The sequence below is a fragment of the Plutella xylostella genome, chromosome 30, assembly GCF_932276165.1.
Source record: "Plutella xylostella chromosome 30, ilPluXylo3.1, whole genome shotgun sequence".
NCBI classification, from domain to species: domain Eukaryota; kingdom Metazoa; phylum Arthropoda; class Insecta; order Lepidoptera; family Plutellidae; genus Plutella; species Plutella xylostella.
In genome coordinates, this window is record NC_064010.1 from 523,758 (window position 1) to 550,481 (window position 26,724).

General features: G+C 38.0%; 2 protein-coding genes across 2 annotated transcripts in view; both read left to right on the top strand.

Moving 5' to 3' along the window:
- The first annotated feature begins 1,229 nt into the window (after positions 1-1,229).
- LOC119694685 lies at positions 1,230-20,611 on the top strand. The gene is made up of 15 exons (XM_048631927.1): positions 1,230-1,415; positions 1,491-1,579; positions 1,956-3,491; positions 3,866-4,019; positions 4,814-4,911; positions 5,716-5,834; positions 6,290-6,504; positions 7,227-7,754; positions 8,305-8,481; positions 16,445-16,524; positions 16,819-16,934; positions 17,475-17,647; positions 18,044-18,203; positions 19,112-19,827; positions 20,426-20,611. Exons 1-15 carry the CDS (start codon positions 1,329-1,331, stop codon positions 20,570-20,572), a joined length of 4,395 nt encoding a protein of 1,464 aa, XP_048487884.1. The 5' UTR covers positions 1,230-1,328; the 3' UTR covers positions 20,573-20,611.
- Positions 20,612-25,706: 5,095 nt separating this feature from the next.
- The window catches only part of LOC105392433 (scavenger receptor class B member 1), a 79,241-nt gene continuing 78,223 nt past the window's right edge, over positions 25,707-26,724 (top strand). Inside the window, exon 1 of the mRNA XM_048631886.1 lies at positions 25,707-25,967. The gene's annotated coding sequence lies outside the window, so the exon portion shown is untranslated. The remainder of the gene's footprint in view (positions 25,968-26,724) is intronic.

Sequence of the window (26,724 nt, forward strand, 5' to 3'; positions counted from 1 at the left end):
TGAAAGGTGTGGTCAGTCAGACGTGACAGTGATAGAGAGTTACCAGACAGTATGTCACTCGAAGGGGTTTCTTGCATTCATCCATCATTTTACATAAACTATATAGAAAAACCTTTACCATTGGCTAAGAATTCAGCTTTCAGTTTCAGCTTGTTCCCATACAACTCAAGGAACTTGTTCTCGCATGTCAGCACCTGTTGTTTGAACTGCCACGCTTGCTGCAAACTCGTCACGCACGCGTCGCATATTGAGTGGAGCTGTGCCGGGGTGTCTAGGGGTGGTGATATCTGAAATGAAAGATTTTTTTAAAAATAGATTTGTCAATGATGACGTGAGATGAGTAGGTGAGGCTATACATTCCAAAAGAATATGTTATTCTATGAGGTTTTCCATTGATTTTCACCTATTAGTGAAATTGAATATTTTGTGTAAATGATTATGACAGCAGTCAGTCAGTTACTGCCAACTGCTACATCATCCAGTTATCTATCAAGCTATTTATGCCAATTTCAGCTAAATTTATATCCAGACATTTGTAACAAGTGTTTACTTTTTATGAATACAAAAGATGTAATGGTGCAATTATAGAGAGGCTGTTCTATAGACAGGTTGATCGGTCTTCGAACAATGAAAGAAGTGAGTAAATAAGAATAGAAATTAAGAGATTACTTACAAAAATATCGAAACACTCCTTCAACAAATGCGAATATATTTCCTCCTTGCCAAGGTGAGTGTACCGCATGGACAGGCTTTTGAAATCTCCTTTAGCGTGGCAGCAGCGGCACAAGCTACTGGTTTTAATGCACAACTCTGTCATTTTTTGGGAAATTTATTCAAGAATTACGAAATAGAAAAGCTGGAAAAAGAACACAAAAATTAACAACAAAAAAATAATCACAGATTACATAAAATGGAAAATCAAATCTTAAACTTTTTTTGACACAGAGTAGGAATATAAGCATGTTGCGGACCGTGTCGCCTCATTATCCATTTTCCATAGTTTTCCTATTTTGGCACTAGAATAAATGAAACACAGCGGAACAAGTGGGTTAATACCACGTTGATACCTAATCATATGAAAATAAACAAGCGACAACGGAGATCCAAAATGAGGTCTCGGTTTGAAGTGTGAAGTTATTATTTCGAGAACAAACAAACAAACGATAGACACAGACAGAAAAAAGAAATGACAGTTACATATTGACATCTCATGTAATGTGTCACTGTCATGTGTCATTTAGTTTGTATTTTAGCAGCCGTTTACCGCCCTGCAATTACAATCGATTTTTCGATGATAATTCCTTCCCTGTTAAAGAAAATATGTGAAAATGCATGAAACTATAATAGGAAGCGTCCTCTCGGAGAAAATAGCCCATGACGTGCTCGTGAAATGGTTAAATGATGAAACTATTGAGGTTAGTTTAGTGTTTACTAAATATCGAATTTTCTCTAAAGTCCCATAACTAATAGTGTTATTGACGGTGTTTCAGGATTCCCCCGAAAATGAGGCACTATTGTGCTGCAACAGAAGTGAATTTGTTGTTTACTTTTTGTCGTTTTTACGACAACAAACTGACAGGTCAGTATTCTTGTAAACTCATAACAACAGGCTATTCAGCTAAAGTCTTTATTACTTATAATATTTATATACTATTGTTAGCTTAAGATTAAAGAGTGGATGATTGTTAAAACCCTCATCAGACCATTAAGTTAACTTTCAGGTTTTTACACTTAAATATTGTGTATTAAATAAATAAATAATCTTCAAATATAAAAATTGTTTCGACAAATTATGGTCTTAGATGGGTTTTTACAATGTACTGACTTTTAGATTAATAACTGTAATGTTTGTAAATTATAAGAAATGTTGTTGAAATTTTTAGTGAGGCCTTTGTTTTAGTATTTAAAAAAAAAACAGTATATAATTATATTCTGTACTTTTATTACTATTTCAGCATACTCCAAACAAGTAGCAATGCCTTAACCCTCATACAACACCAAGCAACACCAGAAAAAATACTCACCTCCAGACGTAAACACAAACGGTCCGTCAGTGAGCCGACTAGTGAAGTAGAGGCTGACAGAACTACCGATAGCCTGTCTGTGAAGACTGACAAACACCGAAGCCATGAGTCTCCAAACAGAGATCGTAAAGATCCAAAAAAGTCCAACCGTAGAGTTAAAACTAAGCTCTTCAACGAAAATGACAGAAGCAAGGAACACAACTCCTCATTCCTATCTTCTAAGACTGATTCGGACGAGTCCAGAATAAGTTCTGGTGTGGAACGTTTAGTTTTGTCCAGCACACCATTGAAGAATGGTGTGAAACCGACTGAATATCAGAATCTATCTTTGACTAGTCCAGTTACACCACAGTCTCGAAGTTTCGGTAATTTTGACCGATGTGACACTCCTAGGTCTAATCAAAAACACTCAAAATCGCAAGAAAAATCCAGCTTTGGTGATTTTCTAGTCACAGCTCAGGTTAAAAGTTCAAAGAAAAAACGGACAACACCGAAAAATATATCCAGTGAAGCTGAAGATACTAAAGTCAGTCTGGACCTCAGCAGTTCAGACATGTTTCCTGAAATTGGTGCGAGGAAAGCTAGCTCTTTACGTTCCGAGAAACGCAGGATTAAACCAACAAACATAGACACCTCTACTCCTCAGAAAAGTTTATCATTAAACTCTTTCAATTCAGAGTCTTTCCAACAGCCATCACCTTTGGCTTTGGAAGAAAACCTTGCGTTTAAATTCCAGAAATTACAACCCAAAGAACTAGCTAACAGCTTTGATGCAGAGAGAAATATTTTAAAGCAGGAGCGCCATAAACTTATGGAGAAATTCAACATATTGAACTCTACGAGTAGCCCCAGCACTCCGCTGTCACCACAAATTAAAATAACTAAAAAGGATAACAACGAAAAGAATCAAAACTTTGTTAAAGCTGACTCTAACAAGATAATGTTTAAAGAAAAAGTAGACATACTTGTAGAGATCTACGAAATACTTATTAAAAACAATCTTATACTGAGTGTTAGCAGCGAAATATACTTCTTAATATCAGTGTTACTCTCCCAACAGTATGAAGAAGACTATGCAAACATTGAATCTAAACTTTCTGAAGAAAATCTATCTGAAAATGTGCTGAAAACTATACACAACAGCACATATTTTGCTGTAAAATCTCTCTGGCACCAAAAATACATTCTAGAATTCATGTTGGATAAGAATTCCCTGAAAATTCTGGGTGAGAATAAGAAAGTGCGCAGTTTTTACCCAGATCTTGCTAAATTTTTGCTCAATTTGTATGGGATAAAGACTGAAATTGACAGTGCTAAGGAAGAGAAACCCGTAACAGCTTTGGAGAATCAGTATCCTAACGGAATTGTGTGCTTCAACTTTGAAACGGATAATGCGGATAACTTTCCTTCACTGCTGAGTTTCCAGAACTTCAAGAAACAACGGGATATGTTCTATGAGATTTTAAGGTATGTTACTGTGCACTAATTAAAATAGTTACTTATTATTATTACTGAGACTTCATATCACAAAATTTTTAAGCTAATGGACACAGGTCTTTTCCTAGAAAGGTGGAAACTTGTTAGACCAAATTTATCTTTAGTTTTTTCAGATTATTATATTTACTTAGTTAAGTTTTCCTAAAAAAAACACAACTTTATTGCTTATCAAGAGACCCTTTAACCCTAACTCTTATAAAAGGCCTTTATAAACCAGAAAAGGTATAATATTTTAAAGGTTAAAATATAATATATTCCTTTATATCCACTTTATCAGTTATTACATTCCCTTTTTAACGAATTAATCCAACTAACTAACCACCAATTCCATTTCTCCCCTCCAGATGGTACACAGAAAACCCCTCCTCCCCCAAGTCTTCATTCCGCACCCGCGTGAAGACGCTCCTGTCTCTGGCGGTGGCGCCCGCCAACCACGCGCACCTGGCGCGGCTGTGGGCCAGCCACATGGCCGCCGAGTGCCGCCCGAGCAACACACAGGTACTTACCTATGTACCTACCTACCTAAGTATAAGTTCCTTATACAGGGTGTTGCAAAAAGGGAAGCCGAAAAGGGGCGTCTCAAGGGGTCATCTTGAATTATTTAAATATTCTATTCATTTTCCGATTGTTTCTTTATCTACTGCAACTATATAGTGTGTTAAAAAAAGGGTATACTAAGGCAAAACCTAACATTCTGATTTCATTTCCGGGCTTAGATATATCATGCTGCGCACTTAGGTTTCGACTTAATATAATAGATCTGTACAATTTTTGCCACACCCTGTATAGTTGCAGTAGATAAAGAAGCTATAGGAAAATGGCGGCCGGTGCACCATTGCGTCCCAAATAATGTCAATACTTACTATTTTTAAAATAAATAAAGAATTTCAATGTTGAATCTGGATAGTAATTTCATACATACAGTACATGAGCAATCAGAGTCGTGAGCACAAGTTTCGATCCAACGTTAACGTTGCGTATCGTCAACTGTCACTGTCAAAATGTAAGGCAAAGTTAGTTCCAAAAGTGACATTTGTTTTTCCATATGTTAGGTGGAATTTCATCAAACGCTAAACGTATTTAGTAGCCTGTCATAACGTCTGTCAGTTAGTACAAAATGTATTTAAAATTTTATTTAATTTTGTTTAGAGTTTGGTAAAAGTGACCCTTCGTGTAGATTCGAAAATAGTATCGAATCCTATGCTCGAATATAAGGTTTTACGTTTGAAAACCTACTTCCTTACAGTTGATACTATTGATGATTTTAATGCTTATTGTACTATTTATTTCAGGAGTCCAAACTATCCAAACTGCATCGCCGCCTCACAGGGCCGGCCACACACGAGTCGCGCCGCCTGCCGCGCTTCTCTAGCAAGGAAATGTTTTACAAGTAAGTAAACAGGGCTGATCAATACACTGTAAAATATAGAGGCAGTCATATATGACAGCCGTGAAACATGTAGGTATAGTAGCTCGTATTCTTTTCGCAAGTTAATCAATATTATAATAACAGAGCCTTCACAAATGTGTTTTCACTACTTACTTTTACTTTTTTTAAAGCGCTTGAAAAGCCAAAAAAACTATTGTCATCCCTAGGGTTAATTACTTTCTTTCGTCTCTAATTGAGAATTATATATGTACTTTATTTTTATTTTTATTATTGTTAAGGAAACATACAGAGCAGATGGATGCATTAAAGTTAAATACATAAGTAGTACTTTTTCCAATAAAGTTTCCATTAATATTTAAAGACATTTTAGTTTTAAAAATCCACAATACACACTAAAAACTTAACACACACAAAAACATGGTTACACAGAGCAATTATACTACAAAATTAACAGAAAAATTACAAAGGTCACAGAGACTATGCAAAATTTAAGATACTACAAGGCTCAATATAATAATCCTTATAAACCTATTCACAAAAGGTATTCATTAGGTATTTTTTAAATATACACATTTTAGTATGGAATGGATCAAGTTTGGAGAAGTTTTTATTAAAAGATGTACATGCACGTGATATAAAAGCATTATCAGCATACTTGGTTCGAGTTGAAGGTACATGGAATAACTTAGGCTTTCGACAAGTTACCCTAGGGCATAAAATAGGTACTTTAGAAAGCAAGTTTGGGGAGTCAATTTTATTATTAAGTAATACTATAGTACTATAATTAATTCTATTTTGTTCTAGAGAGTTCATAATGTTCGCCGAGAACGAGTCGTTTCGCGTCCACGCGCGCGACACGCTCGCCTCAGAGATATGTGTCCTCAACGCCACCGCTCTGGGAAGCACTGAAGATAGAGGCAGTGGTGAGTGTACTGTACAGTTGAGGGCAGAAAAACTTGATTCCTGATCTGAGAAAGGTTTCAACTCAGCTTGTGCTGTAGATAATGAAGGCCAAACTGACCACACAATGAAAAAAACATAATTACTTTAATTTTTAAAGTTATATTCCAAAAAGTGTAAATTGAAAATGCTTATCAAGTTAATTATAATATTTTGAACAGGTTCATAATATACACTTTTATACCTTAAAAAAACTTACATGTATAAAGCTATTTATTGATATCAAGTCTGAAGGCAGTAATTCTTATTTTAGAGCAGTAAAAATCCTAATTTATTGGTTGTGTTACGGAAACACAACCAATATACACATTTTTTACTGCAAAATTTATAGTTTGACAGCTTTAAAATTAGAATTTCTGCCTTCAGAATCGATTATATTATTTTGTTTATTAATATTACTATATTTTTCTCCCCTCAGCCCCAAACACAGACCTATCCAAGGACTACCTGGCCCTGCTACAAAGACTCCGTCTCCTCTCCAAGTTCCTGGGCTTCCTGACATCACTCCCGCACACTCAGACTCCGGTTGAATACAGCATCAAGAGCGGCCAGGCGGCTCAGGGGAGGGAACAACAGTACCTGAGTGTGCCTAAGGAAAAGGTGTTAGAGAATGCGGTCAGGCTGAGGAATTATGTGAGTATTGTGGTTTTTTACTCGATTAGCTATACTTGGATCATCCTGTACAGTAGCTACTTGGGACACCCTGTATAGTACTTGAGACATCCTGTATAGTAGCTTTACTCGGGGCATCCTGTATAGTAGCTATACAGGATGCCCCTCATGCTCAGACTCCTGGAGAGGCTGCTGGAGAATGCAAGAGGGCTGAGGAATTATGTGAGTGTTGTAGTTACTGCACTCGTGAGCAAAAGGTGAACCGGCCATTGCCGTTCCATTTGTTACTGGAACGTTTTTATTGCTCGGGAATTCATTTTTTTAAGGTCTTTTCAGCAGGGTAATCTTAAAATTATTTTCAGGTTGAATTTCGGGATAAGGACTAATTGTAGGACTAGTAAGGGTTTTGATAGTTTGCAATAACTATGGCATGATTATTTTTTCTTACATAAAAAGTGGCGCCACTGGTGAAAACTATAGTGAAACTCTTGATAAAAATGCTAATGACAGAAATTTTCTAATTCTAGTGTGGTAAAATTAGCACACTTTAAAAAACCCCTATTTCCCTTGTTAATGTAGTGATTGAGAGTGCTTGTCTACTTAAAAAAAATAAACAAAACTTTGGCTTTGATGTAAAAAAAATAGTTGTGTTAAACTCAAAACTTACTTTTAATCCTACAAGTCATCAAAGACTGTTCCGTAATTACAAGACAACCAACTAATGAATCTTCTTTCTTTTTCAGAGTCAACCAAGCATAGACCTCCTAGGCATTCTACACGAAGCGAACCAAAACGCCCGCCTCTGCATCACCCTACCCTGGCTGACCCAATACCTGTCAATGATAGACTACACCGGCCTCCGAACTAAATACTACGAACTATTACTCAAAAACATCTTCGAAATCTACACGGAAAAACTGAAATTCACCAACGAAAACATCAAGAGAAATACTGTGATATTTTTAAAGTTGACCTTAGGATGGCTGTTTGATTTACCGCATTTTCCGCAAGAGAGCTTTTACGAGAAATTCAGTGAATTCAAAATGGCGGAAACAAGTGTTGCCAGTGCAGAAAATATTGATTCGTTGGATGTGATCGATGAATCGATAATTTTTGAGTCGTGTCCTTTTTTGAAGGATGTCAATGTTTTGTTGGTGACGTCGAAGCCAAGTCAAGATGCTAAAGAAGCGAGTAGCTTCAGGCATATCACTCCTGTTACGATGACGCTGAATCCTGAAGACAGAATTAAGAATAAAGAGAAAGAAATTCAGGTGAGAAACAATACTTTAAATTTTTTCCTATTTTTCTTAGTGTGTCGATGACAAAGTAGTATTTAAGCTGGACTAGAGTTTGTCAGCGAGTTGAACAGATTATCCAGTCCAACTCATTTACTTGTCAGTCGCTGACTGGTCGTGGTGTGCCGGACGTATACGTATAAGATGACGTCACTCTGGGACTCCTGGCAGAATCAGCTACCGTCAAATACCTTCTGAATGCATCAAATATTCTTTTACTAAGACAAATGAGGGTGACGGATCATTCTGAACAACTTTTTGTTTACCTTTTGAGTCACCACCTTTCGGCTTAGACTTTAGACCCTTCTCCCATTACGCGACTCTCAACTCTCTCAAGCTACGCGACTGCGACGCAACCCTTGGTTTCATATAGGTGATTATGGGTTGCGTTGCAGTTGCGTCGCTTTAGAGTCGCGTAGTGGGAGAAGGGGCTTAGTATACATTTTTTGAAACACCTTGTAGAGTCTAATATCATAATAAACCACCTTCAAACCTAATTTTAACCCCCCCTATTACTCTTCCGCAGGCCCGCCTCGAGCAAGAATACCTAAAATCCCTGCCCTCCTCCACCCGTCGAGTACTAGAACTGATCTCGGAGCGAGCGCGGGCGTCGTGTGTGAAGGAAGTGGGCGCTCGCACGACTCACGCGCGAGTCACCTGGCGGCGGCGCGCCGGCGCGCTCGTGGCAGCAGACCAATCGCATGTAAGTATAAAAATTTGCAAAAATCTAACAAAAAATAAGAAATAGCGCCATCTAGTGGCCATTTTAGGAACTAAAAACCGCGCTTATTATTTAATTAAACCATAATTTTACAGAAAGATAACGGCCATTTTTGGAACTAAAAACCGTGGCGATATTAGATTTACTCACAAAAATCTATGAAAATGAAAACAGCACCACCTTACAGCTATGTTTGAAACTAAATAACCTGCGATATGTAACTAATTTCAAGTTACTTGACCTATTTTAGAAGAATCTATGAAAGACAAAACAGCGCCACCTAGTTACCACTTTCGTCTCTCGCGCTCGTAGCTTCGTCCCCGCCCCCCTCCCCGCGTCGCGTGCTGGAGCTGATCTCGATCTGATCGATCGTGCGCGAGGGAGGCGGGCGCGCGCACGACTCACGCGCGAGTCACCTGGCGGCGGCGCGCCGAGCGCGAGCAAGAACGAGCGGGGACACGGGTGTAGCTAGAGACTAGTGTAATATAGTAGTGTAGTTTACTGAAATTTATGGAAAAAAGCTATACAGCGCTCTATACGTGATGGTAAATTTGTAACAAAAAAATAAAAAGCGCCATGTTACATAGATAGATATAGATACTCTAAGTTACATAAACGAAGGAAAACAAAAGAGCGCCATCTTGAGTTACCATGTTTGGAACTGAAAACCGCGATACTAAATAAAATTGATGTAAAAAATCTACGGTTAAATAAGCTGCGATATGTAACTAAATTCAAGTGACCTGACCTATTTGTATAAGACAGTAGGTGAGTAATGCCGCTAGTGGCACAGAGCGTGCGCGAGGCGGGCGCGACTCACGCGCGAGTCACCTGGCGCCTCGTGGCCGCCGAGCACGGACATGTATGTATATGTAGACTAGTGTAATTTTACAGAAATATATGGAATGAAAAAGCAAACCTTTCGGTAATTTTTGGAACTAAAAAACATGATTCTATATAACAACATTAAACTCAAAACTCAAACTCAAATTTTTTTATTCATCGTACAAATATAAAATTTTCTGATGAACGTCAATTTTTACAAATTACTCTCCGTTCGGATAAGGGGGGGCTCTTTCTGTCTAAGGAGAAGAACGGAGGCAAGAAACTCCTGAGCCATCTTTTCAAAAAAAGACTTAAAACTAGTTGGTATACAATACATATAAGCTTAATAATTATTATTATAATAATATGAGCAGAGCTAACTACTTATCACAGCCATGCATTAACGTCCTCTGAGTAATCATCAATTTTATAATAAGCTTTTTTACTGAGTTTCTCTTTAATGTAACACTTAAACTTATTCTCTGGCATTTGAGCAACTTCTGCTGGAAGCTTATTATAAAATCTAATACAGTACCCTAAAAACGATTTATTAACTTTCGCCAGACGCATCGCTGGAAAAGCCAGCTTATGCTTGTTCCTAGTATTAATGTCATGATTACTGCCAATTGTATCAAAAGTTGAAATATTCTTTCGTACATACATTAAATTGGAAAAAATGAACTGACATGGAACTGTAAGGATGTTAATTTCTTTAAATAGTTCTCTCAATGAATCCCTGGAACCAAGTTTGTATATAGAGCGGATGGCTCTTTTCTGTAATACAAATATAGTTTCAATATCAGCTGCTCTACCCCAAAGCAAAATGCCATACGATAATAAGCTGTGGAAATAACTAAAGTAAACTAATCTGGCGGTGTCAACGTCGGTCAGCTGTCTAATTTTCCGTACAGCAAAAGCTGCGGAGCTCAACCTTCCAGACAATTTTTCAATGTGAGGTCCCCACTGTAACTTTGAATCTATAGTCATCCCAAGAAAGACAGTATCATTAACTAGGTCCAATTTATTCCCATCTAGAATAATGTTAGTATCGCATTGTCTAACATTCGGCAGTGTAAATTTAATACATTTCGTTTTCTTAGAATTCAATAGAAGATTATTAACGGTAAACCAATCGTGTATGTCAGATAGAATTGAATTAATTTCATTAAAATTATTTTCTCTTCTTTTAACTTTAAAAAGCAAAGAAGTATCGTCAGCAAATAAAACTATATTAGTCAATTTTTCAACCATAAAAGGCAAGTCATTAATATAAATGAGGAATAAAAATGGTCCTAGAATAGATCCTTGAGGGACGCCTATTTTTACATGAGCCCCCTGTGATTTAGTATTGTTAATATCGACCCTTTGTTGTCTCTTGTCTAAATATGAAGATATCAAATCTAAAGCCTTTCCTCCTATTCCATAGTATCTAAGTTTCGAAATTAAAGTCTGATGGTCTACACAATCAAACGCCTTCGACAGATCACAGAAGACTCCAATAGCATCGTGATGGTCTTCCCAGGCGTCAAATATGTGCTTAATCAACGCAGTACCGGCATCGGCTGTTGATTTGCCTTTTGTAAAACCATACTGCTGGCTATGAAACAATCGAGCATCATTGAAATGCAAAAGCATCTGACTGAGTATGACCCTCTCAAATATTTTACTCAAAACTGGAAGAACCGAGACAGGCCTGAAATTTGCAGGGTCCTCCATATCCCCACTTTTGAACAGAGGTATAATTTTACTAAATTTCATAAGATCTGGGAACACACCTTCAGCGATACATTTATTAAAGATGTTAGCTAAAATTGGGGCGATTTTATTAATAATAGAAAGAACAAATTTAACTGACATTCCCCACAAGTCTTCAGTTTTCTTCATATTTAATGACTTAAATGTTTTTATAATAGTTAATGTATTAATATATCTGAATTTAAATTCCTTATCGGTTGAAGGTGCGTTCTCCTTCGTCAGGGTTTCAGCTGCTGCAGCCGAAGAATCCAGGTTACACGTAGTCTCTAAAGGAATGTTCGTAAAAAACTCTTCAAAGACCCTCGCCACCGCATCATTCGATGTTATAATGTCATTACCTACCTTCACATTACACGTTACTTCACCTATTTAGTAAAGTAATAAAATTAAATTCCCTGGGTATAAACAGATCTCATTTCGTGTATCTTTAGGCAAAACAGACCTACTTTCAGATCATGAGTGATAATATTAAACATTGTTCCTTCGGCGGCAGTCATTTATTTATTTATTTATTTATTTTATTTTAGGAAAACTTACAGCACAATTTAAAGGTATAACAATAGAATGAGCAGTAAAAGGCCTTTTACAAGTTTCCACTGATAGAAATAACTTAATAATATTTACGCTAATACAAAGTAGCAAACTAAAGTAGGTACATTAACATATTATCTACGCCTAATCAAACGTACTAAACTGTATATATACAAAGATGTTTAATAACTATTACACTGTGAAATTATATTATACCTAAACTCTTAGACATCAAAAAATTTACAACTTAGAATATTTCTCGCCTTATTAATGCTTGTATTAAATATATCAATGTCCAAATTATTCGATACGTGGTTAAAGTTGTTGCAAGCACGCCATAGATACGAATTCTGTCGGTAATTGGTAGACACCGTGGTGTTACTGAAAGTCGGATTGAAGCGACGGGAACGATTCGGAACATAAAATTTTAATTTTTCCAATAATTGAGGACAATCAATTTGGCTGGTGGCAATTCTTAGGAGGAATAATAAATCACAAATTTCACGCCGGTTTATTAATGGTAGAATGTGAACTGGCGGCAACCTTCCTTATAGTTTTGTAAGGGATACCTAACACGATAACTTAAATACCCCATGAACCTTTTTTGTATACGTTCGATGCGATCAATGTATACCGTATATCTAGGGTTCCACACCTGTGATGCATACTCTAAGTTACTTCTGACATAGGTGCAGTACAAGATTTTAAAGGTTTTTGCCTGTTTGAAGTTAGTTGAAAGCCGCATTATAAATCCAAGAGCCTTGCTTGCTTTAGCCGTAATCGCATCAATGTGGGCATCAAACAACAGCTTCGAGTCATGGATTACACCAAGGTCTTTGATTTTACTGTCTCTTCCGATGGCATGACCTTTTAAGAAGTAAGTATTTAAAGTAGGTTGTCTTTTTCTAGTGAAGGTGATGGTAGAACATTTTGATGGATTTAAATCTAATTTATTGTCGTTACAGTATTTATCTAGGTTATTTAAGTCATTTTGTAATAATATAATATCATTTTCATTAATAATAGGTTTAACAATTTTCATATCGTCTGCAAATATGTAAATACTAGAGTTACTAAAGCACGAATCAATGTCGGAAATAAACAATAAAAATAGCAAAGGCCCTAATATAGAGCCTTGTGGCACACCACTTGGTATTTTAACCCAGTCAGACTGAAAGTTACTGGCCACGACAGCCTGGGTGCGGTTACTGACATAAGACGAAAACCACCTGAAGAGATTGCCACGAATTCCCGCCTTGAAGAGCTTGATCAGCAAGAGCGAGTGGTCAATACGATCAAACGCCTTGCTATAATCTGTGTATACGACGTCAGCCTGGTAACCTTGGTCCATTGTTTCCGTAAGTAACTCATTATACAGCAAGAGATTTGTAACCGTAGACCTACCCCTTAGAAACCCGTGCTGAGTAGATTTAAAAAACCGTCTTAAGCGCCACATTAAGGTCACGTTGTACAATTTTTTCAAAAACTTTTGCTATTATGCAAAGCTTGGAAATAGGTCGATAGTTTTTTACATCATTTTTTGGCCCCTTTTTATGGATAGGTGACACAAAAGCTGCTTTCCAAATATCTGGAACCTTGCCCTCTTTAAGTGACTTTTCAAAGAGGAGGTATATGGGAAACGAAAGTTGTTCAGCACACTTTACCAAGTAAATAGGAGGGATTTTATCAGGACCGGCGGACTTACAGGTATCAAGTCTTTTGAGATGGTTATGTATAATTGATTGATCTAGTTGAATTGAGGATATATGACAATCATGGTAGAGGTTCTCAACTTCACCAGGAGAATCAGATGGATTTAGTATATCAGGCTCTAGAAAAGTGGAATAAAAGTAATCCGAGAATAATTTACAAATTTCATCACCCGAGGAAGTTATGTTGCCTTCAAAGGTCATACAACTGGGCAAGGAGTTAGTTTTGGCTTTGGATTTTGCGAATGACCAGAATGTTTTTGGGTTGAGTTTGATTGACTCCTCAACTCGGGTGATATAAGCGTCGTAACATTCGGTTTCCAACATTTTAGCTCTACTTCGTAATATACAGTATGAATTAAAATCCGATTTATTACCATAGTTTTTAAATTTTAAAAAGTATTTATTTTTCTCTTTAAGAATTTTTATTAGTGCCGGTGAATACCATGGTGGATGTGATGTACTTTTTAAAACTTTAGATGGTACAAATTGATCTCGTAGTGAGTACAATTTGTCATAAAAAATTTCAACACACTCATGTAATAGTTTATCGTGAAATGCCTTGTTCCAGTCGAAATTTTGGATTCCCGTGTTAATAGAGTCCCAGTCCGACTTAGAATAGAGGTGCACAGTGCGTGGAGGTGATTTAAGGGGGTTGAAATCAGAACATTTATAAGTAATACATAAGGCTTTATGATGCGGATCTAATGGTACCAGGGGACTCTGACACTCTTCTACCGAAACATCACTGTTTGACACTACTAAATCCAGAAAACGGCTGTACTGGTTACTAATACCATTATACTGGCTAAAACCAAATGTGTCTAGATGGTCAACAAAATTTAACTCATCATGGTCACTGTAATTTGACGGTAAATAATGTGACAATTTAATATGCTTAGTCCAATTAATGTTACCTAAATTAAAATCGCCTAGAACTAGAAATTTATCGGAAGGATGTGATAATATTATGTCATTTAGCTTCAATAAGAAGTTACATAGTTGTTGTGATTTGGTATAGCCCTGGTTTTGCTTACATAAATAAATTATTCCTATATGTAGTACAGATTTCCTACTCAAGTTAATCGAGATCCAAAGGTCTTCCGCTGAGGAATTCCAATTTGGTCTTGGAGTTACCGATAGACGTTTACGTGTGGCCAAGAGTACTCCACCACCCAGCTCCTGATTCGTGAGGTTGTAGTCCCGGTCCCGCCTCCAAACACAATATCGGCCGTCGAACAGCTCACTGTCATATATGCTATCATTAAGCCATGATTCCGTCACCGCTATCAAATCAAATGAGTGTAAACATATATTTCGATAAAATTGATTAGTTTTAGTTCTAAGTCCCCTAACGTTCTGATAATAGACACTCAACATTTTACTATTCATTATTAAAAATGTTTAACTATACAAAAATAAAGTAATCGGAACATAAAAGTATTCAAAAAGTCTGTTATCAGAACGCAGAGGACCCATAACGCATAGGCAGCAACGTTAAAATTGGCTTGGCTGATAGTTATAGGTAAATTAGATAAGAACATAGGACAGCGAGTTTGTAGGTAACTGTGGTAACTTATCAGCAGCGAGATGCGGACTTTATAAGCAGCATGAATAGAAGCTAGTTTCATACCGATCCCGTCCAAGCGGCCCGGCCGGCTTGCAACAACAACAGGTACACGGACTGAGAATAAAAATAAGCGAGCGATAGGCAAATAGCAAATAAGGCGAGAACAAGTTATTACAATAAGTAATATGAATGCAGGGGTGGTTAACATGTAGTAAATAGCGAAGTTATCTGAGTTAGGCAATTTTACGATGACAATGAAGTGAGTTTTTTTATGACAAAAGTTTAAGCTATTTAGGCATATAAAATTGATTAAATTATTTTGTTTAAATCATTAGCAGAGTTTATGGTAATTACATGTGTCGTGTCGCTTTTACGCATGTGGATTTTTGCGAACTTTACCCAAACGTATTTATAGTTCTTCTCCTTCGCCAGAGATTTAGCCCTAGTAAGTAGGTTTTTGTACATAGGCGACAGATGGTCGTTCACGTAAATACGTTGATCTGCTGGACCCAGATCCATATCTGAAGCGGTTATCTTCTTAGCTCTTGCTGTTGAAATAAACTCTTCTTTCACATATCTATTTAAGAAGCTAATCAAGATTGATTTCTCCTTGGAGTTATGTATCGGGATCCGGGATATATAGTTGATTTGGGAATTTTCAATAGGATAACCCACATGGTTGCTCAGCAATTTAGCCACGGTAAAAAGGTTCTCATTCTTCTTAATAGGTATGCCCTTTATCTCGACATTATTAAGTCGGGACCACTGGTCCTTTTGGGCAAAATCTTCCTTAAGGGACTCGAATGATGCCTTAATTGTAGAAACTTCATCTTTAAGGAGTTCTAAAGACATAATGCGTTTGTCGATACCATCCAGCTTAGCGGCAAACTCGTCAATTTTACTGCAGCTCTGCTTAACTTCATCCATGTTGGACTTAAGCGCCCCCACTTCGAGCATTAGCTTCGGAAGATCGTCCAGCTTGGCTGTTACTTCGGCCAGTTTCTGCAGGACTTCCTCCATATTGCCAGTGATCTGGCGGGTGCTAGTTGGCGCAGCAGGTGAAGAGATGCGGCAGCTAGGGCATTTCCATGTCGCCCTTCGATCGACACCTAATTTACGAAACCCAGCTTCGGTGACATTAGCGCAGCGAAAACAGAGGTTTTTATGACATTGCGAACACTTAGCACTATCATTCACTTCGTTATCGCAACTCGCGCACAACATTTTTAAAAAAGGTTGAGAACCACTGATAGCCGAGAGGACGCGAAGAGACGTTAGACAACGGCGACTATTTGAGCGAGACTCATAAACCTATACTATCTTGTCTAAGCCCATCATATTATGGAAAATCAATGGAACGAAGTTGAATATAGGCACTCTCAGCACATAAATGTTGACGACTGAAATAGCCCGAAGGGGTAGTCAGAGGTGACTCGCAAGCGAGTCACCCGCTTTCCGCTGTACATTCGTATACGCTGCGTATAATAAGCGCAAAGCTAGCAAATTACTAAACATCTGTTTTAGTATATACTTATCATAATTGCTATTGTTTCAGGACCTCCTGTCAGCGCTGAAGGCTCTACACACCGCCCACACGAACGCCTTTCATGCCCAGATACAGGACTTCATACAGAAGTAAGATGTTTAATATTCAAGCGTAGCGTTGGACGCCCTACGCCCTCCAAATATTAGACAACCGGTCATCAGTCTACTGAATAGACAACATTTCAGAAAATAATTTTAAATTCAAGGATTTTTTTAAAAACTTTATAGTTAAAAAAAATGCTAAAATACTATCCAAAAAAATTATACAGGTCGTCTAGTATGAAAATGAACTTTATTCACCAGGTATCTGTCAACCAAACGTCAGAGGACTTGCCATATTTTACAAAGTATAACAATACTAAACCCTTAAACCTTACCCCACAGACACATAGCCTCCCAAGTGCAGTCCGGGCTCCAGTCCTGGAACCTCGCCGAGCCGGTGTTGGCCCGGGTGCTGACTCGAGCCGCCCTGGACAAGATGCAAAGAGGATATAGACCCGGTAGGTGGAGATAGGACCATACGATATAGTCACAGATAGTAGTTCCGTATGGACGCGGGATCCTATAATGATGATCCGCATGGGGTAATTAGATGCTATATGGCATGTAAATTAGAGTATAGTTGGACATAGGCCCACGATATTTTCTGGATATATAGACTAGACAAAAGAATAAGACAGGTAATTAGATCGCTGCTGGACATATGACGCTCCCATAACATAGCAGAGAGCTATATGCAGCATCAAATTGCATAAAACAGGTAGGTAATCAACAACAAATAATTGTTTCATAAGAAAACGGCTACACAGCAATTTTAATGAAATTTCCCTTGTAGAACGTTGACACCGTAGACTAACACATAGGATACTTTTTATCCCGGAAATCCCTCAAGTTAACTTTTTACTCGCTTGCTAGCTAGCTAATTAACTTAGTATTAATTACTATGGACTACTTGTTCTGATTTTTTTTTTTTACTTAGCCATATCAGTTTCCCACTCCCCTTTATTATTAATCTTAAATAACTTTATCCTTTCTTCCAGACGTCCTCTGCAAAGACATCGAAGAAGAAATGCGCAACCTGCTAGTCCTAGGCGACAGGGTGCTTAAGGACGAGGAGCAATCTCTCCCAGTCAACGTGGAGAGGCTCACGCTGCCGAAGGAACAGTTTGAGGCGACGCACGTCAGTCCTAATGGAGTTATTATACATGTGAAGGTTGGTTTATGTTTGTATTACTTATACCCGTACAAAAACAACATTCTCCATAGTAAAAGTCGCGTGACGACCAAAGTTTCTATGGAAAATCTTTTGTTTTCACGAATTCTTATATTCTAATTTTATATCCGGGCTTAGATATAACATGCTGCACATGTAGGTTTCGGCTTAGTATACCCTTTTTGCAACATCCTGTATAAGGTTTAAACTGTAGTGTGTGTAAAGTTTGTTTATAAATTAATGTTGTTTCTGTTGAGTACTTTGTCTAATAACATAACGTAAGGACAATTGCTACAAAAAATATGGGTTTTTATATGAACCGTAATAACATGCCTGAAATACTTAAATGAATCTACTTCAATTAAACTATTTAACCTTAAACTCTCTCTCTTCCAGGAGCACATCTGCCTCCTCCTCTCCTCCCCCTCCCCCGCGCCCCCCACCGCCCCCCTCCTCGCCCAAGCCGCGCGGGTGTGCCACAGGGACAACGTGTTCACGAGAAGACCCACACTGAGGGCCTTGTTGCAGCTTACAGTGGATCTGTGTGTGGTTTTTGGTAAGTTTTTTAGCTGTCTAACCTGACAAAGGTAAAAAAATCCGACCTTCAATACTAAAAGTCGTATAACTTTTGAACGGCTGCACCGTTCCTGACGAAATATGGCTAGGAATGCTCGGGGTAACATTATCTACGCCCCAAAAAAATCAAATCGAAAATCGGTCCAGCCGTTCTGGAGCTACGCCGCCACAAACAGATACACAGACACACAGACCCCCCCGCCCCTTGCCCCAGGCGGCGCGGGTGTGCCACAGAGACAACGTGTTCACGAGAAGACCCACACTGAGGGCCTTGTTGCAGCTTACTGTCGACTTGTGTGTGGTATTTGGTGAGTTATTTAGATGTCCAACCTAACAAAGGTTGAAAAACCCGTCATTCTACACTAAAAGTCGCATAACTTTCGAACGGCTCAACCGATTTAGACAAAATATGGATAGGAACGCTCGGACTAACATTATCTACCACCCAAAACAAACAAATAGAAAATCGGTTCACCCTATTGGGAGCTACGCCACCACAAACAGATAAACGGACACACAGACTCTCCTCACGAGAAGGCCTTCACTGAGGGCGTTGTTGCAGATTTCTTTAGATCTGAGTTTGGTTTTTGGTGAGTAATGTTGCTGTTCTATGCAAGGCTGTATACTATATCTCGATTCGCGATAAACACAGAGTTATGTCATTGGTGGAAAATGCAGTAAATGAGGTTATCTACGTCAATAAAGGTGCTGTGTAGCCTGCACTGGGTAAGGGTTATCTGTGCGATTTTGATCCAACCATCATAAAGTCGAAATTCGAACAAATCATTTAACTTTTTACCAATCCTAAATTTTAGTTTGGTACCATTAGAATCGCCATAATTATGTGCATTAAAACCCTAACTTAAATCTCTCTATTTTTCTCCCCAGTGAGCAGAAAACCCAAAGAGCTAACCGAAGAGCTACTGAACCATTTCCACGCGATATGGGACCAATGCTGTCCCGACCGCAAGAAACACGAACCACAGGACTTGGGCCCTCCTGAGCGCCGGCCGGACCTATCTCCAGACTTAAGGAACTTTGACGCAGACGACAGAGCCCCTACTCCGGTTTCCGACGACGAAGGCACGAAAAAAGTGACCAAAATTGTGATTTCGAATAATTTCAGTGAAAGAAACGGACAGAACACGAGATTCAGTTTTCCGAATAAGACTTTGAGTAGTCCGGTTTTGCCGATCGGTAACTCGAGTCCGATTATACCGAATCTAGCGCCGCTATCGCCGAAAGTCTTCGCGAAACCGCTTTCGCCGAATTCGTACAAAATGTCCTATTCCGCCGGGCCCGCTTCGCCGAATTCAACGAAGATTTCGTACAAAAACTCCTACTCCGGCCCAGCTTCGCCGAACACTCTAGCTGTCAAAACGTCAAACACAACCAGTGGGACTCAGAATGATGACTTGATATCGTATTTCGACAGAATATTGTGTCCTAGGAATATAGTTTTGCTGTCGAGAGCTAAATGTCCTAGTGCAGATGTTTGGCAAGCTATGGCATCTTTGCTGGTGTTTTTGTTGAAACATGACTATTTGGGCGAAGACTCTTTGACGGAGCAATGTCTGGCGGTTTATAGGCAGGATTGGTCGCAGGTGAGATATAGTTTTATTCAGTCATTATCATTAGACATGGGCCTCTCCCAAGCAGCGCCACAACACTCTGTCCTCGACTTCCTCATCCAGCAAATATCGGCCATCGTTCCAACAGGCTGGAGGGTGTCCCACAGGTATCCAATTCGTGGTATAGGTTCTTTGGAAGATTTAACTAGACTAGCCTCTGTAGCTGGCAGATTCTAATTAGTTCTCTGACGAATCACCATGTTTCTGATGCAATTATACTGACAAATAAACCATAATCTATAAATATTATTTATTCCTTGTTCATTTCTTATATCTTCATCATCCCTTAATAGTTCACTGTCAATATAAGTAGATGAAAAGGGGTATAGCTCTCCAAAATTGTGCAATATTTTTTTTTCAAACTGAACCCTCTTTCGGCTTACTTTACAACTTTAGCAACATCCTATATAACATTTAACCACCTAATCTCTCTCCACAGTCAACCCTAGAGAGCCTGTCTACCTGCCTCAAGACAGTCCCCCCCCCGCTTTCAGCTTACTTTACAACTTTAGCAACACCCTCTATAACATACAACCACCTGTATAACTAATCTTTTCATCTCTCTCCACAGTCAACGCTAGAGAGCCTGTCCGCCTGCCTCAAGACAGTCTCCGGGCGCTGGGCGCGCGCCGCCAGCGGCAAGTTCACACTGTTCCTGGACTTCCTCGCCGAGTACTGTGTCGACATGGACCACGGGGACGGGCTGATGGACCATTGAACCGTGGGTGGGAAGTTGAACCGTTAGTGGGAAGTTGGACCGTTAGTGGGATGTTTGAACCATGTGTAGGAAATTTTGAATAGATCAAGACGATTGGACCATGCAGTCAGCTAGTTGAACCATCGAACCATTTGTGGGAAGTTGGAGAAAGATTGGGGTGATTGGACCAGTCGTACGGGTTGCTGGACCATTGAACCATTAGTGGGAAGATGGAGGAAGATTGGGAAGGTTGGACCGTAAGCGAGAATCTTTCTGTCTATTTGTATAATAGTGAGTGTACTATAATTTTGAAAAAATCGCCATAATATATGTGGCTAGAACTCGAACAAAACAGAACTCGATAGGGGCTCGACCTATTTTGAAAATATTATTACCAGTAAAAAGGCATATTTATAAGTGTCATAGTCTAATATATAATCTATAAATTAAGGGTTCCGCTCATCTGGCATAATCTTTATTGACCAAAACTCATTTCGCATAACTCGTATGGTCTAAACTTTTTTGGCCGAACCATCACTTTGTCAAGACTTATATGGCATAAGGCTCGTTTCGTCTAAAACTCTTTAGGCACAATCTTTAAACACCTAAGTTTCGTTTGCTCAAATTTATGTTCGTCTATACCTATGTATAATCTTGTTTCTCCTAAGGTTATCTTAATAAATAATATATTAAGTATGTAGTAAATGTATAAAATTGTGGTATTTTTCTCCTACATCCCGAAAATCACGATATTGTTCATACAAAAAATCGAAAGTTAACGACCAATATAATTATTACAAACTCCATGAGATCGAAACCTAAAAATAGGTGCGACGACGAGCAAAGCGAGGAGGAGCGTGTTAGGTGCACATGTTCATCAAAACCAAAGCGGAGCGCAGCGAAGCGGAGCGGAGCGTTTTCCAAACAGCGGAAACAATACAAGGCACCAGTTTGCGCTATGTAGGGAGACGCTCCGTCAAAGTTAAAGCCAAACGAATATTATTACTTTGTATAAACCTATGTCATAGCATTATTAGGCTATTCAAGATTTGGCCATACCATTATTAGGCTAAACAATGTTATGCGAAATAACTTTTTACTAAACGAGATTTATGCCATACGATTTTAGGCGTAACGAGACTTTGACCAAACGTTACTATGCAATACGAGATTAGGCAAAAAAAAATTATGCCAAAAAAGGTAGAACCATAAATTAAGTTGCTAATAACATAACTAAACTAAACTGCGCGAATTATAAGCGTAGATAAATAATTCATATGAAAATGGAGTCCGTTATACAGAGTGTTGCAATAGTGGTATACTAAGCCGAAAAAGAGGTGACTCAGGCGGTCATTGTAAACAACTTTTGTTCTACGACTATTGAAAATTCGCTCACAGTCGTCGAAATATAATAGGCCCGTTTGGACGACCGAATGGCGTAGTGGTTAGTGACCCTGACTACTGAGCCGATGGTCCCGGGTTCGATTCCCGGCTGGGGCAGATATTTGTTTAAACACAGATATTTGTTCTCGGGTCTTGGATGTGCCCGTAAAATGGCAATAGGCCCTCCCCCTATTACATGGGACTAACATAACACTCTGGCGAAAAGTGGGTGCAGCAATGCACCTCTGCCTGCCCCGCAAGGGAGAACATTAGTACAAGGCGTGAGTGCGTGTTTTTTTTTTTATAATCTTGCTTATTATTTAACGGCCGAAAGAAAAAAGAACTTAAAGCACCAAAAGTTACTGATTTTTTTGATTTTTCATGTTTTATGTTTGACACCAGCTGTCATCGCATACATTTTGGAGCTGTCCAAACTGGCCTATTATATTTCGACGACTGTAGTATACCACTTTTGCAACAACTGTAGGTATAAGTGGAAGCAGATACGTGCATATTGTATCTTTATCTGCGTGACTTAAGCTGCGTACAGACCGGCCAAACGAACGCGAACGAACGGGTTTCGTTGACCTTCGTTACTACAATCTGCCCTATATTATGTATGATAAATATCCATCGTTGGGCGTTCGTTGGGCCGTTCTGTACGCACCATTATAACAACTTCTAATGAGAATTCAGCTACTGGGAAGAAGTGAAATGATATCAGATTTTGAGATTCTTCCATTTTCCTAGATAAAAAATACTAAGGTAACTGGACTTTCATCAAAATGTTAAACGTATTTAGTCGCCTGTCAAACATCTGTCAGTTAGGGATGATTTTTCAAAGCATACATAAATCTTAAACTGTGTAGCGAGCATAGGATTCGATACTATTTTCGAATCTACACGAAGGGTCAATTTTACCAAACGCTAAACGTATTTAAATCAAATTTTAAATACATTTTGTACTAACTGACAGACGTATGACAGGCTACTAAATACGTTTAGCGTTTGGTGAAATTCCACCTAACATGGAAAAAACAAATGCCACTTTTGGAACAAACAAATTTGCCTTACATTTTGACAGTGACATTTGACGATACGCAAGCAATACGCAACGTAAATGGAGGTTTCGAATCCTGTGCTCACGACTCTGGTTGCTGTCACTGTCTAATACAAACATTCAGACGCGATAGCACCAGAATTATACATCAGCTAATTCTTATCTGACTATTGAAAAATCTGCCCTTAATAGTAGGTACAAAATGTATAAACTTTGAAATCAAACAATTTTAAATACGTTTAGCGTTTGGTAAAAGTCGCCTTAACAATAAAAACGGAAGAAGCAATATAACAAAGACAACTTACAATTTTTGAGATTTTTTAATATACTAAAACTAAATTATTAGGAAGACAAATAAATTAAATAAAAAGCGTAAACACCAAATATGAGGTCTTGTAAAGTATAGAATATATAGAAGGGGGAATCTATAATAAATATTACTCTGTGTATAATGTTAGTAGTGTATACAAGATAGGCAAAAGAGAAAAGCATTTTACTGTATAGTAAATTAAAAAAAAAAAAAAAAACTTTTATCCTTATTCCAAAAACGGCGATATGGTTCGCAACCTATCACGTGAGTACAAATGTGCTGGGAAAAGTGGGTGGCTCGCTTGTGAGCCACCTCTGACTACCCCTTCGGGGATTACAGTCGTGAGTGCATATGTATATGTATGTATATGTATCTTTTATCCCAAAAATGTTAGGCAAATCTGTCAACGTTTAATATTATGAATGTTTTTCAATTGGCTGCGCAAAGTTTATATTTTGCCGAATCATGCAATTACACTATTCCAATTTCAGAAGGGCTAGTACGGGGCGCATTTAAGACGTGACAAGAGTTTTGCATCGCGCTCACTCACATCGCTCAACCTCAAGAGCGAGCGCGACGGAGAACTTTTGTCACGTCTTAATAGCGCCCCGTGCTACAGGGCCTGGATACAAATCATACAATAAGTCAAATCAAAATAGATATGAATTAAATACTATGGGATATCTGTTTGTGGTAGATCTGTGGATATCTCTAAAACCGTAAAATTTAAAACGTCAGCATAATGTCACAGGGAATCATATTAGCTAAAAAAAAAGATCCCGACGAATTGAGAACCTCCTCCTTTTTTTGAAGTCGGTTAAAAAGAACTAAAAGTATGCGTTTACTAAGAATCTTATGTTAATTGTGAATAATTAATTAATAAACAAAAACTATGCTTATGTACATACCTGCCATAGAATCTTAAATAGTTAAAAGAAGTGTTTGAAATAATATATTTAAAAAAAATCCTGTACGAAGAATAATTATTGATCTCATGCTAATAAAGTTTGCATAAAAATTACTTTGATGCCCATTAAGGGTTCCTAGGAATCATTTAGTTTTTTGTTTTACCAGGATTAACGATATTTTTATACGAACTAGATGGAGTGTCAGTGCAAAAGAAACGTCTTGACAAATAGCACCCCACTTCACCACTGAGCTCTTATTTTGTATTAGTTCGTTTAGAATATTTGTTACTTTAATCATTGGTATAATGGTTGTCATTTGGTTGAACTTAAAACGGTTTAACAGTAAAAGAAATGCGGTAATTTTTTATACAAGATACTGTACCTATCTAGTTCGTATATCGAAAACAATCGATGGTTAGATTTTAAAAATATATATATATGTGTTAGTGTGTAGAAATATGGGATTGAAAATGTTTAATTACTAATAGTTTTAACAACGTTTACTGCAAAGTTTTTAAATATTGTTGAGAAACAAATATTATGTGTACGACGTATTGCCGAAACGAAAATTTGAATTTTTTTTTTATTAATTAAACGTTACGGCCTATATATTTTTTGTTTTATATTTAAAACTTTGCAGCAAAACAATGACTATATACATACATATTGTTAGTCTGTTTGTGTGCCTCGTTTTGCGCATTTTTTATACAATTAAGTATACATTATTAGGCAATTATACAAAAGTTTTATTAAATTATATATTATTGCTGATTTTGTAAAAAAAAAATTAAACAAATCGCGTTTAGTCTTAAAATGTTATTGGCTCAAAAAATACGTTTAAATGATAATATCTTTTAATATTTAGTAACTTTGTCTATGTTTGGTTTGTTACTACTTAATTAAGTATAAGTTTTTAAACTTTGTATTTTTGCTCTATCTACTTAAAATAACTCTGTTGTGTTTTTGTTATAAGTTTGTACACTTATGTAATGAGTAAAACAACTTCAAATATACCTAAATAAAATAAAATAAACATGTGTAAAATTGATTAACGTTTTCTTTTCTACTCCTTGTAGGGATCTATTATTTTGCGCAACAGAATTTAAAGTTTATCGGGTCACTTATGTTTGTTATACTTACCAGATTATCACTTATCAGATCAGTTATGAGCAACATACAGTATTCGATCCTAAAACCACATGGTTGCATCGGAATACTTCGATCACTGTACCATCGAGGGATTTCAATATTTCCAATCAAAGGAGAAAACTACGAATAAGAAATTATGTCAAAGACCTCAGAATATGCACCTACGGTTTTGGGGCATGAGCCGACTCCATACTTAATGTTAATGAAGCATTCAGTTCTGTGAGCAGCATCCGAGTTGCACAACTTTAGCTTCTAAATCCAAGGGGATACAGCCGATGGGAAGCGCAAATAAACGTTGTAAGTATACGCAATGAAGATTGGAAAGTGGTCAGACGGCCAGTGTTTAAAGCGGGTCTAATATAAACGGACGCGTCCAACCGCGGGAGAAAGACCTAATTTAGAAAAAAATAAAACTGTCTATGGTAAAAAAAACGAACTGGCCGATAAGAAAGGCGCCAATTTTGATAGTTGTCAAAATTTTGCGTGAACTGTTTTTCAGTGCCGTGTGTGGTTGTGTGGTTAAATTAGCATAAAACGAGTGGTCTGGAGACTTTCTGGAGTGGTTTTCTACGTGCCTAATGAGTACCGGCGCATACTTCTCCTAAGGTGAGTTAATAATAAAGGTTTTTTCACCCGTACCTTGGTGCGTAAGCTAAGGTAAGGGATCTTGTTACAAGTCGAGTTTTTGCACATAAAATATTTTACGAGACTGGTGTCTCGTCGCAGAAGGTTCTTATTTCGCTCAACGAAGGCACATTTTTCGTGTCGCTGTCCTCGTAACAGTATTCGATCGAGTTTATAATCTAGTTGATTGTCGTAATCGACCGATTTAAAACTTCATTGCTTTCCAGTTTGCTATATTTATGCTTTATATGGAAAATTCTTGGTTTCATTAGCCACTCAGTGAGGAAGGAGGGTTAGTATCGGCTGTAGGTACACGAAAGTGACTACAGCTTTAGGATGGTATAATTATACTACCTGTACCTACATATGGAATCCATGCTAAATGCTATAAGTACCTACTGCAGTTTAAAGAAACTTGTTTTAGGGAAGCGTCGGTATCGTACGTATCGTACCTATCGCAGCAAACGGATTGTCATAAATGTAGAGAGAAATGGCGTCGACAATGCCGATGAGGTGGACGCACAATTTCTATAGGTACGGTCATGTGCAGAGAAACCTGACCCAAGCTCGTCCCAACCTCTCATAGTAACAATGCTTCTGAGAGGGGTCAGATTTCTTTGCCTTATACTGTACAATGAATACTGAACGCGATGCGTCCGTTGCATACGATGCCAACAGGTGGACGATTACCTTGTCAACTTACAGTGGTACCTACCTAAGTAGGTATGCTTAGTGGCGT

Bases quoted from the DNA above. Each gene is read 5' to 3' on its own strand.
- LOC119694685 (XM_048631927.1), top strand. From the start codon at position 1,329: ATGCATGAAACTATAATAGGAAGCGTCCTCTCGGAGAAAATAGCCCAT. The intron at 7,755-8,304 runs GTGAGAAACAAT...ACTCTTCCGCAG, and splicing joins ATAAAGAGAAAGAAATTCAG to GCCCGCCTCGAGCAAGAATA. The intron at 19,828-20,425 runs GTGAGATATAGT...CTCTCTCCACAG, and splicing joins ATAGGCAGGATTGGTCGCAG to TCAACGCTAGAGAGCCTGTC.